This window comes from Rhinichthys klamathensis, unplaced genomic scaffold, assembly GCF_029890125.1.
Source record: "Rhinichthys klamathensis goyatoka isolate OS25496 unplaced genomic scaffold, OSU_Roscu_1.1 h1tg000311l_1, whole genome shotgun sequence".
Taxonomy (NCBI): domain Eukaryota; kingdom Metazoa; phylum Chordata; class Actinopteri; order Cypriniformes; family Leuciscidae; genus Rhinichthys; species Rhinichthys klamathensis.
Genome location: NW_026606829.1, coordinates 1,666,903 through 1,679,427, shown reverse-complemented (window position 1 = coordinate 1,679,427; position 12,525 = coordinate 1,666,903). Strand labels below are relative to the sequence as shown.

At 45.5% G+C, this 12,525-nt stretch overlaps 1 protein-coding gene across 1 annotated transcript; it reads left to right on the top strand.

The window, feature by feature from the left end:
• Window positions 1-9,059, top strand: vtna (vitronectin a). Its single transcript, XM_056271199.1, has 8 exons — window positions 1-211; window positions 290-409; window positions 502-894; window positions 7,309-7,448; window positions 7,615-7,771; window positions 7,883-8,035; window positions 8,118-8,570; window positions 8,687-9,059. Exons 1-8 carry the CDS (start codon window positions 118-120, stop codon window positions 8,806-8,808), a joined length of 1,632 nt encoding a protein of 543 aa, XP_056127174.1. The 5' UTR covers window positions 1-117; the 3' UTR covers window positions 8,809-9,059.
• Window positions 9,060-12,525: the final 3,466 nt, after the last annotated feature.

The following is a 12,525-nucleotide window of genomic DNA, read 5'->3' as shown; positions in this document are numbered from 1 at the left end:
GTCTGGTTTTAATGATTACATTTGAACAAAGACGAAAACATATTGCAAAAAATAAGCAAACAAAAGACTGTGAGTGACCTCTGAATCTATTGATCCACTGATTTCTCTTTGGTCCTGATGGTCTCAGTTCTTCAGTCACATTCACTAGACACCAGGATGAGGCTTCTTTTGCTGCTAGGACTGCTTTTCTTCACATATGCGGCTGAGCAAGGTGAGAACGCTTACTTTTTATAACGATTTGATGTATATTTTCTGTGTTATGTTGGAAATGTGCTCTTCTTCCTGTCAGAGTCATGTATTGAGCGCTGTGAAAATGGGTTTGACGCCACCAAGAACTGCCAGTGTGACTCTATGTGCACATACTACAAGAGTTGTTGCACAGACTATGAGTCCTTATGTCGTATTAGGAGTAAGTTTACCATTGTGGTTTCATCAACCATTTCATAAACATGTGAAATGCAATGATCAAAACAGATGCATGAGAAACTATTCTTGTTGCAGCCCGTGGAGACACCTTTCCTTCTTACCCTGAGGATGATTACGAGGAGACAAATACCACAGAGGTACCAATCAGATCCAGATCACAGCAAAGAATTTTGACCCCTTCTCCAGCAACCTTTGCTGATATATTCAGCCTATTAACACCAACTTCTCAAGTCTTGGATTCGACGTTAAATGATGACCCATCACCAGTGATTTCCACTGCTGCCACTCCAACTACACATTACCCTCTATTACCCTCCACCATCAAGACCCCAACAACAACTGCACGAACAAACTCAACTGCTGATCCCACACCAACAAAAGCCAGAGACCCTGACACTGAGGTCTGCAGTGGCAGACCCTTTGACTCCTTCATGCAGCTCAAAAACAGCTCTACATATGCATTCAGAGGTAAGTGCCTCACAGCAAAGAACGAAAATGTAAACAGTATACAAAATGACTTTACATTTTTTACAGTTGTAACGTAGGGTGACCAAACGTCCTGTTTTCCCAGGACATGTCCTGCTTTCACGTGCTGTCCTGGCTGTTTTTTATTAAGTGATGAAAATTTCCTGGTTTTCATTATTTTTCATTGGGCCATTAAGAAAGAAAAACAGGATAAAGAGGAAGAAGAAAACTAAATTGTGCCGAGTGTCCTTGTTTTCGATAATCAAAATATGGTCACCCTATTGTAACGTGTAGTCAGTTTTTGTTTTTGTTTTTCTGTTCCGTTCCTGTTTTACCTATACCTGAGTAGAGTTCCTAGTTAGTTTCCTTGGTTATTAATTAGCTCAATACCGGTTCTGTTATAGTCAATAGTCCTCTGTGTATTTAAGCCTTCAGTTTGCTGTGTTTCATTTTCTGGTATTGTTGTAGTTCTCTTTCATAGGTTCACTCAACGCTGCGGAAAGCGCAGTGGGATATCCTCTGGATGTGCCGATTGCCTGAAGCCCTATAGAATCACGCCAATTCATTGGCTGATGGCGCTCGCGCAAAGCTGGCTCCGCCCCGACGCTCTTACGTCGTAGCATGATGAACGCGCGCGCGCCATCTTCTCCTCAGATTTCTCTGCCTTCACGAAGCGGTCACATCTCGCCCTTCGTTCGGTTTTTCTGAGCCCGAATTCTTCAAATTCAACTTCAGCTTTCGTCTCGACACTTCAGCGACTGGTATAAGTGGAACTCTGTTCTCCTTACAGTGAAGTGTCATGGATTATCGACGCTGCTCTCCGCCATGCGTTCGTTTTATCTCGAACGACGACCCTCACAGTAAGTGTGTTAAATGTATGGGTTTTTCGCATGCGCGTGAGGCTGTATTGGGATTGTCGAAATGTAAATTTTGTGACAATCTCCTTCTCAAAACCCTCCGCTCTAGACTCGCGGTTTTTGAGAAGGAGTCATTCGTTCCCCCCCGTCGCGCTCCCGAGACTGCTGAGGCCTCTCGTGGATCCGCGGCCTGGGGCTCGGATGTTGAGCTCGAGGATATTGAGTATGAGCAGACGGGCCTCGCCCTTTCTCTCCCTCCCTCTCCCGAGCACGCACGCGGCGCGGTTGAATTCGCGCATGATTATTTATGTCCCAGCCCGGGAGCCCGCGAATCGGTTTCTTTCGGTCTGGATGACGTGATTTACACTGCAGCCTCCGACTCCGAGGATTTCGGGCCTGCTTTGGCTGATGACGTTATCCCACCTAGCGGCCAGGACGCGCGGCCTACTCCGGCCTACACTGAGCTTATTGACGTGCTGTCGCGCGCTACAGAGAAGCTCTCTATTGACTGGCCTGATGAGCCCCGCGAGTCTCAATCGTCCAAACTCGACGAGAGGTTCCTACGTGGCCCTAATTCTAGGCCAGAGCGAAGAAAGCTGCCCTTTTTCAGCGATCTGCATCACGAGATCTCCAGATCCTGGAAGCAGCCTTTCTCCGCACGCCTAACTAACGCGGCAGCCGCTGACTTCACCAACCTTGTGGGTTTTGTGGAGCAGGGTTATTCCGCTATTCCAGCGGTCGAGGACACGCTGGCTAACCACCTCGCCCCGTCGTCTGCACCGTCCTGGAAGGCGCGTCCCCTTCTTCCTTCCAAGGCTTGTAGGACTACTTCCTCCCTTATTGGGAAGTCTTACATGGCAGCTGGTCAAGCAGGCATGGCCCTGCATACCATGGCCATCCTTCAAGCCTACCAAGCGGACGTCTTGAAGGACATGGATGAAGGAGAGGGACTGACGCCCGAAGCTGTCAAAGAGCTTCGCAAAGCCACAGATCTGGCCCTAAGAGCCACCAAACACACTGCTCGGGCTGTTGGTCGCTCTATGGCGGGCTCGGTTGCTGCAGAGCGCCACCTCTGGTTGAATCTCACGGAGATCCGAGACAAGGATAAGAGTTTCCTCCTGGATGCCCCTATCTCCCTCTCAGGTCTTTTCGGGGAGGCGGTCAACACGGTGGTTGAGAAGTTCCGTGCCGCTAAGTCTCAGTCGGCCGCGTTCAGGCAGTTTATGCCCAGGAGGGTCAGAGGGCCAAGAGACTCCAACCCTTCCCCTTCTCAAACCCGAGAACGGTCTGCTCATAGGGCTGAATTCCCTACTAGCAGGAGTGACCCGGCTCACCACCCTCCAACTACGGTCTGGGGAGCCCGAGGTCGTCCATTTCCCCGCCAGCGCCCTCACAAGCGCCTTCAGCTGAAGCGGTCCAACAAATCGGCCGCTCCAGCCTCCTCGAGCCGTTCCTGACCCGCAGGTCAGAAGGAGGAGAGCCTCACCAGATCTACGAGGTTGGGACAGACCGGGCAAGCGTTTCTGCCCTCCTCCACCCGGCTCTCCTCATCCAACCTTGTCACCTTCGCCACCCAGCGTGTTTCGAAGTGCAGGTCCTGTTTCACTCTCTTCACCCAGTCCGGCGCAGGAGGAAGGAGACGCGTCTTGCTTTCTCCCCTCGCTCCCGGTGCACGTTACACCCGCCAATCGCTTCCTCGGAGGCACAGTTCGTTTTCCTCTGGAGCAGGCGGACCCAGTTACTTCTATCCAGGTGGTGTTACCCCCCAGTACGTGTCAGGACGCCAAGCGCTCTCCTCCACGGTCATCCGCGCCTCCCCATGGGAACCAGCGCGACACCCTACCTCAGGTATCTCCCTTGCACTGCAACACTCCTCTCCCTCTATCACATTTCGTTCAAGAATGGGAGCGTTTACCAGGGGTATCGCCTTGGATCCTTCGCACAGTTCGGCTCGGCTACACGCTTCAGTTTTGTCGCAACCCCCCCTGCTTCAACGGGGTCTTTCCTACTGTAGTCGACAGCGCCGCTCAGGCTTCTGTACTACAGCAGGAGATTTCATCCCTTCTGCTGAAGGGGGCGATAGAAGAGATTCCTTCGGGGGAAGTCGAACAGGGCTTCTACAGCCGTTACTTCCTGGTCCCGAAGAAGGGGGGCGGCCTGCCGCCGATACCAGATCTTCGCCGGTTGAATTTCTCTCTTTACAAGGGAAAATTCAAAATGTTGACGCTGAAGGCCATCATATCTCATATCCGGCTGGGGGACTGGTTCGTGACGATAGACCTCAAGGATGCTTATTTCCACATCCAGGTCGTACGGCGACACAGGAAGTTCCTCAGGTTCGCCTTTGGAGAAAAAGCGTACCAGTACAGGGTCCTCCCCTTTGGCCTCGCTCTAGCGCCAAGGACGTTCACAAAGTGTATGGATGCTGCTCTGGCCCCGCTGCGGCTCCAGGGCATCCATATACTCAACTACCTGGACGATTGGCTCCTTTTAGCCCACTCCAGAGAGTTGGTGACTCACCACAGGGACATTGTCCTCCGTCATATTCAGTCTCTCGGTTTGAGGTTGAATACGGAGAAGAGCGTTCTTACTCCAGCTCAGAACACGGTTTTCTTGGGGGTACGCATGGACTCCGTTCTTATGCAGGCCCGTTTGGCTCCTGCACGGATTTCCAGTCTGGTGACATGTCTGTCCCGTTTTGCACTAGGCCAGCATGTTTCCGTGAGCACCTGCCGCAGACTTCTGGGCCTTATGGCCGCGGCCTCCCCTGTGCTACCTCTGGGGCTACTCCACATGAGACCTTTTCTGTGGTGGATGAAGCTCTCAGGGGCTCGGCCCACGGGGCCAGCCCTTCGCCTATTGAAGGTGTCGCGCAGTTGCTTTCGCGCCCTGTCAATCTGGCGGGACCCCCTCTTCCTTCAGAAAGGAGTCGGTATGGGTGCGGTATTCCGTCGCCAGATGGTTACGACGGATGCCTCTCTGACCGGATGAGGAGCGGTTTTCGAGGGCAGGCCAGCGTGTGGGGTTTGGACTGGCGAGACCCTCTCGTGGCACATAAACAGCTTGGAGCTGAGGGCTGTCTTCCTGGCTCTTTGTCACTTTCTCCCTTTCCTCGAAGGACACCATGTCATTGTCAGAACGGACAATATGGCAGTAGTGTCCCATGTAAACAGACAGGGGGGTTCACGATCGCGCACCCTAGACAGGCATGCGCGTCACCTTCTCCTGTGGTCCCAGGACAAGTTCCTCTCTCTGAGAGCAGTTCATGTCCCAGGGATTCTGAACCTCGCAGCAGATTTTCTGTCGAGGCAGAAGCTCAGGTCTGGGGAATGGATGTTGAACCGCCAGACGGTGGCCCTGATCTGGGAGGTGTTCGGAAAAGCGGAAGTGGACCTCTTTGCATCTCAGGAGTCGTCCCAATGCCCGCTTTGGTTCTCTCTGAGCCCTCCAGCTCCGTTGGGGATAGATGCGTTCGCCCACCCTTGGCCGATGCAGAAACTCTATGCCTTCCCGCCCATCAAGCTGATCCAGGCGGTTCTGTCCAGAGTGAGGGAGAGCGGAGTCCGCCTCCTTCTGGTAGCCCCATTCTGGCCGTCCCAGCCATGGTTTTCGGAGCTGATCCCTCTGTTGGAATCCTCCCCCTGGGAGATACCGGTCAGGGAGGACCTGCTTTCCCAGCTTCAGGGCAGGATATGGCATCCTCGCCCCGACATTTGGAAGCTGTACGTTTGGCCTATCAGAGGCCGTTACCTTTAAGCTTTGATCTCCCAACTGACGTTCAGGAGACCATTGCGAATGCTAGAGCCCCTTCAACGAGGAGGCTATATTCCTCCAAGTGGAGGGTGTTCGAGGCATGGTGCTTAGCACATGATAGGAACCCAGTTAACTGCCCAGTAGGCACAGTGCTGGAATTCCTGCAGGAAAAGTTTGCTTCCAGAGCGGCCGCTACCACTCTCAGAGTATATGTCGCAGCTATTGCCGCTCATAGAGAATCAGATGAGATTCCCTTGGGGAAACTGAGGTTAGTTTCGGCCTTCATGCGTGGGGTTAGGCGCCTAAAACCGGCTCGCCCCCCTAGTGTTCCCTCGTGGGACCTGTCAGTCGTCCTGGAGGGTTTGTCAGAGGCTCCCTTCGAGCCCTTGGAGTCAGCCCCTGAGCGGATTCTGACTCTTAAGGTTGCTCTTTTGTTAGCTTTATCTTCATTAAAGCGGATGGGGGATTTGCAGGCTCTCTCTATTAGTGAGTCATGCTTGGACTTCGCTCCTGGCCTGGTTAGGGTTACTTTGAGGCCGAGGTCGGGGTATGTACCCAAGGTTCTTTCCACGGCGTTCCGCTCTCAGGTTGTTAACCTTAACGCTTTCCACCCTCCTCCTTTTGCCTCTGAGGAAGAAAGGAAACTTAACTTGCTCTGCCCGGTCCGTTCTTTGAAGTTGTATGTAGATCGCTCAGGCGGTTGGAGGAAATCAAACCAGCTCTTGGTATGTTTTGGTGCTGGCCGCCGCGGGCTTGCAGCATCAAAGCAAAGGATTTCCCACTGGGTAACGGATGCTATTTCGCTGGCTTACGAGGTGCGTGGTTTGCCTTCACCTCTTAGCATCAGAGCACATTCCACCAGAAGTGTGGCTTCCTCTCAAGCTCTCTTTAGAGGGGCCCTCTTGGAAGACATTTGTGTGGCGGCAGGTTGGTCCTCTCCGCACACCTTTGTGAGGTTCTATAATTTAGATCTTGACATGACTCCAGGTTCCCTGGTTCTTTCTGCTTGAACCTGTCATGGTTGTTATTATTATTTGGTCTGGTACCAGTTATGGCAGCGCTTAGCTTGGCGAGTTTGGTATTTCGTTCCCACTGCGCTTTCCGCAGCGTTGAGTGAACCTATGAAAGAGAACGTCTCTGGTTACTTACGTAACCTATGTTCTCTGAATAGGGAACAAGACGCTGCGTTCGCTGCCAAGCTCCTCGCGCTGCCGACAGTTTTTCTTTTCGGCAGAGAAATCTGAGGAGAAGATGGCGCGCGCGCGTTCATCATGCTACGACGTAAGAGCGTCGGGGCGGAGCCAGCTTTGCGCGAGCGCCATCAGCCAATGAATTGGCGTGATTCTATAGGGCTTCAGGCAATCGGCACATCCAGAGGATATCCCACTGCGCTTTCCGCAGCGTCTCGTTCCCTATTCAGAGAACATAGGTTACGTAAGTAACCAGAGACGTTTTACGTGGTTGTGTTTGTTTATTCCCTGTTGAATTTATTAAAGACTGTTTCTGTTCATTACTTCTTCGTCCATTACTCTGTGGCAACAGCAATATAAAAATGAACATACAATTATATTTACTACAGGTAGATTTTTTTTAAATATATATAAATGAATACAAAATGGGTAAGTAGGTAAAAGGAAAATAAAAGACCAAAAAAAATAAAAACGGTAGTAAGATAATAAAACAAAAAGTTCTGCAGTAGTTCTGTAATTATACTCTTATCGTGGTTCAATATTTGTTCTTCTTTTTATATTAATTTATTCTCTTTTACACACTTGTTTTATTCAAAATGTGATATGTTTGTCACCAGGAGAATATTTTTTTGAGCTTGATGAGAAATCAGTATTACCGGGGTACCCAAAGCTCATTGAAGACATCTGGGGAATAAAAGGTCCAATAGATGCTGCCTTCACTCGCATAAACTGCCAAGGAAAGACATACATTTTCAAAGTATGAATGACCCCGAATTATTTAGTGAATACAGTGTGAAAAGTTTATTTGTGTTATTTACAATAAAGTAGCCTAAATAGTCACAATTCAAATTTGTTTAATCAAAGTTATTTAATCTGTTTAATGCGTTATTGAAAAAGACAATATTTTATTATATTATTCCCAGGGTAATAAATACTGGAGGTTTGATGATGGAGTGCTAGATGAAGACTTCCCACGGGACATATCTGTGGGATTTGAGAAGGTACCAGACCATCTTGATGCTGCCTTTGCCATTCCTGCTCACAGCCATCATGGCAAAGAGAAAGTTTATTTTTTTAAAGGTCAGACCTAACTTTAAATATATATATATATATATGTAATTCACATTGAATTTAAATTTAATTATCATTCATTAATCTTTACTAAATAAAGTATATGTTTCTTCTTTCTAGGAGACCAGTATTACCAGTATGAGTTCAAGCACCAGCCATCCCATAAGGAGTGCATTCAGATGTCATTGAGATCTCCCTCAGCACTCTTCAGCAGATACACTGATATTTACTACGACCGATGGGTTGAGCACTTCAACCAGCTCTTTGGTGGAGGTAATACTTTTTTAGGGCAAGCTATCAATATTATGCACCTGGGAAAGCTTTCATAACACAACTTTTAATTGCTTTTTTCCAGCCCAAAGTCATCACGGTGGCCATCACTTCATCAACAAAGACTGGATTGGGATCAAATCACCTGTGGATGCTGTGCTAGCCGGCAGACTCTACGTCACTCCGAGATGGCCCAACAGAAGGCGCCAGGACAGAAATCGGCAGGATTGGGACCAGCAGTGGGGCCAACGCTATGGGCAGCAGTGGGGCCAACGCTATGGGCAGCAGTGGGGCTCCAGGCGCAGGCAGAATAGGTCACCATACTGGGAAACTATGGCTGAGAGGGGCATCAGCATTGGACATGAGTATGCTCAGAGGTTTGGGCAGGACAGGTGGCAAGATCAGGACAGACGCAGAGACTATTATCATAGACAAAATGACTACGATTCTGACTACAGATACAAACCTTCGGAAGACATTGTCCATGACATGCTGCACAGGCGTCAGCCCTTACAGAGTGTCTACTTCTTCAAAGGAGGTACTGAAATTTAAATGATAGTATTATATTAGCCTACCTACAGTATATTAGTATTGTATTAGCCTACAGTATATTTATATTATATTATATAAGTATGTAAAACAATTTCTTTACAGATATGTACTACAGAGTGAATCTCCGAACGAAGCGGGTTGACTATGCAAACCCTCCCTACCCAAGACCTATTGGAAAATACTGGCTTGGCTGCAAAGACACGCCAGGAGCAGAAAAGAGATGAGTCCAACTGTAAACAACGGCCATTTAATAGTATTTATCATACAGGCATACAAAAATAAGCTGCATTTGTAAGGTCAAAAATAAGGGTGATAAGTAAGGCCTTATAGAATCTCTCCACAGATTTCTACACACATGGAACGACATCATTCATAAATATTCCTGATTGTTGTGGTGATTGATTAAGCTCAGTGGACACCATGCAGTTTTTAGTCTAAAAGATATCATTTCAAATAAACAGATATATGAATTTAATGAGAATAAAAGCAATTGCACGAGAGGAATTTACTGATACTTACAAAAGGCTGAAGTTGCCATGAGCTTCGCAACTTAGGAACAGTTGTGCAATCTTTCAATAAACAATGTTTTTTGATCTAAAAATATTAAGTCATTATTTCTATGTAATGCATTCATCAGCTTATTAGGTTGTGCCTATGAAAGTCCTCTCGAAAAAAATATGAACAGAAATCTCTTTAAAAAGGTCAAGGTTTAGCTTCTCCAGCAAAATTTCTTGTCATTTTTGCTGCCAACTACCAATATCATTCAAATTTCCAGAAAGTGTTTTGGCACATTTCATCAGTTTATTGTGGTTTCTTTCTCTATCCAAAGACTGAGTACTGCCAATATCAAGCAATTGAATTTATCTACATGACCCCATATTACAAGTAATCAGTGTCATTCTGCCAAGAACAACTGTGCTGTAGCGATGCATGTAAAGACTTTTTAAAGCACGTAAAAAATCTTTATGTATCTCGCATAGAGAAAGAGATGCCAAAAACCAAGATATGCAAATGCACACTTACACGGCCTTAAGATAAAATACTCTTTGAGGAGAATCAAGACGCAAGCCAATAATATTTTTTCTATATTGTTATGAAAGTTATTTCATGCATAATTGCTGCAGGGTTCATATCTTGGCCCAGGACCGATTTACACTACCGTTCATATGTTTGGTGTCTGTGCGATTTTTTTTGTTTATGTTTTTGAAGTAGTAGAATAGAATGTTTCTAACAATGTAAAAGTCTTTACTGTCAAAAGTCAGTCTTTTGATCAAATTATTGCATCCTTTCTGAATAAAAGTATTATTTCTTTAAAAAACAAAACAAAAAACAAATTGACCAAGTATTTGAAAGTCAGTGTATGTAAACAGTTACTTATGGGTTATAAAGGGAGCATGAAATATAGTCAAGTCAAGTCATGTTCATTTATATAGCGCTTTTAACAATGGAGATTGCTTCAAAGCAGCTTTACAGAGATAAACATACAATTTAAGGTAACAGAGATTGTTTTGGCTTTATAGCGATTTTTGAATAATGTTATTTCCAGCTAAAGTTGGTTTTGATTGATTCACTTCCAGCAAAATTATCATTTGTTATTACATTAGGGGCCACTAAGACGACGGCGTTCTCTCTAAACAGACTTTAAACGTGAACCTGTGACCTGATGGCGTTCACATGCACATTAAAAATGTATTCTATATTTATATTCGTTTGAATATGTGTAATTTGTAATTTCCCAACAAAACATGCCTAAACAAACTACTTGTCTTGCCTATAAATTTGATACAGAATTTTATTTTATCACTTCGAGGTACGCAAACCGGATTTTCAACAACGCTTTATCTGTAGAGTGTGAACGGGATCCTCCATAGGGAGAGGATAGTTGACACTTCAGCACTGCATTGTCATCGGGTCCAGGCGAATCTCCTTCGTCAGATCTGGATACGGCCTGGATCCGGCAGGCTGCAGGAAAACCTCGGGATAAACAAAGACACTAAAGTTAGCGTAGATGCCATTCTTCTTATGATGTAACGAGTACATCTGGATTTAAGGGAAGTGCAGCCTAACATTGAATTATCGAAGTCTATAATGTATTATGTGTATGCTAGGTCAAAGAGATATGTTTTTAGTCTAGCTTTGAACTGACAGAGTGTGTCTGCTTCCCGGACAATGGTAGGAAGACTGTTCCAAAGTTTTGGTGCTAAATAAGAAAAGGATCTACCGCCTGCAGTCGATTTTGATATTCTAGGTATTGTCAACTGGCCGGAATTTTGAGATCGCAAAAGACGTGAAGGACTATAATGCTTTAAAAGCTCCCTCAAGTACTGCGGAGCTAAGCCATTTAGTGCTTTGTAAGTAATCAACAATATTTTAAAATGTATACGATGTTTAATAGGCAGCCAATGCAGTGTTGACAGAACCGGGCTAATATGGTCATATTTCCTGGTTCTGGTAAGAACTCGAGCTGCTGCGTTTTGAACTAGCTGTAGTTTATTTATTAAGCGTGCAGGGCAACCACCCAGTAGAGCATTACAATAATCTAGCCTTGATGTCATGAACGCATGAACTAATTGTTCTGCATTTGTTAATGAGAGCATATGGCGTAATTTAGATATGTTTTTAAGATGGAAAAATGCGGTTTTACAGATACTAGACACGTGACTTTCAAATGAGAGATCGGTATCAAAGAGCACACCCAGGTTCCTAACCGACGACGAAGACTTGACAGAGCAACCATCAAGTGTTAGACAGTATTCTAGGTTATTACGTGTGGCAGTTCTTTGTCCAATAATTAGAATCTCTGTTTTTTCAGAATTTAGTAGTAGGAAATTACTAGTCATCCAATTTTTTATATCGGCTATGCATTCCGTTAATTTTGTGAATTGGTAAGTTTCGTCGGGGCGTTAAGAAATATACAGCTGAGTATCATCGGCATAACAGTGAAAACTAATTTCATGTTCCCTAATGATATCTCCTAATGGTAGCATGTACAGAGTGAACAGCAACGGTCCTAGTACTGAGCCTTGTGGTACGCCATACTTGTGATCGATAAGACATATCTTCATTTATTGCTACAAACTGATAACGGTCAGATAAGTATGATTTAAACCATGCTAGTGCAACTCCACTAATCCCAACATAATTTTCGAGTCTATTTAAAAGAATGTTGTGGTCAATAGTATCAAATGCAGCACTAAGATCAAGTAACACTAATAGAGAGATACAACCACGATCGGATGATAAGAGCAAATCATTTGTGACTCTGATGAGAGCTGTCTCGGTACTATGGTACGGTCTGAATCCTGACTGAAAATCCTCGCAGATATCATTTCTTTCTAGAAAGGAACACAGTTGTGAGGATACTGCTTTTTCTAATATCTTTGATAGAAAAGGCAGATTCGAGATCGGCCTGTAATTGACTAATTTTGTATGATCAAGTTGCGTTTTTTTAACAAGCGGTTTAATCATAGCCAGCTTAAAGGTTTTTGGTATGTATCCTAGAGACAAAGACGAATTAATGATAGTAAGAAGAGGATCTATGACCTCTGGAAGCATCTCTTTCAGTAGCTTAGTCGGTATAGGGTCTAACATACATGTTGTCGATTTAGATGATTTAACGAGTTTAGAAAATTCGTCCTCTCCTATGGCAACAAATGAATCAAATTTTTCCTCATGGACACTACAATGCACTCCCTGATGCGATACTGTGGTAGACGGTTGCATAGTTATAATTTTGTCCCTGATATTATCAGTCTTATAAGTAAAGAAGTTCATAAAGTCATCACTGCTGTGTTGCTTGGACACTTCTGGGGTTGAAGCTTTCTTTTTCGTTAGTTTAGCTACTGTTTCAAATAAATACCTAGGATTATGTTTATTTTCTTCTAATAGGGTTGAAAAATAAGCAGATCTAGCAGCTTTTAAGGCCTCTCTGTAAGCAATCG

What these genes read in the sequence shown, in the direction of transcription:
- vtna (XM_056271199.1), top strand. Translation starts at nt 118, where the DNA reads ATGGTCTCAGTTCTTCAGTCACATTCACTAGACACCAGGATGAGGCTT. An exon ending in GTCCTTATGTCGTATTAGGA is followed by an intron (nt 410 to 501) that starts GTAAGTTTACCA and finishes TTCTTGTTGCAG; the next exon opens with CCCGTGGAGACACCTTTCCT. An exon ending in GAAAGACATACATTTTCAAA is followed by an intron (nt 7,449 to 7,614) that starts GTATGAATGACC and finishes TATTATTCCCAG; the next exon opens with GGTAATAAATACTGGAGGTT.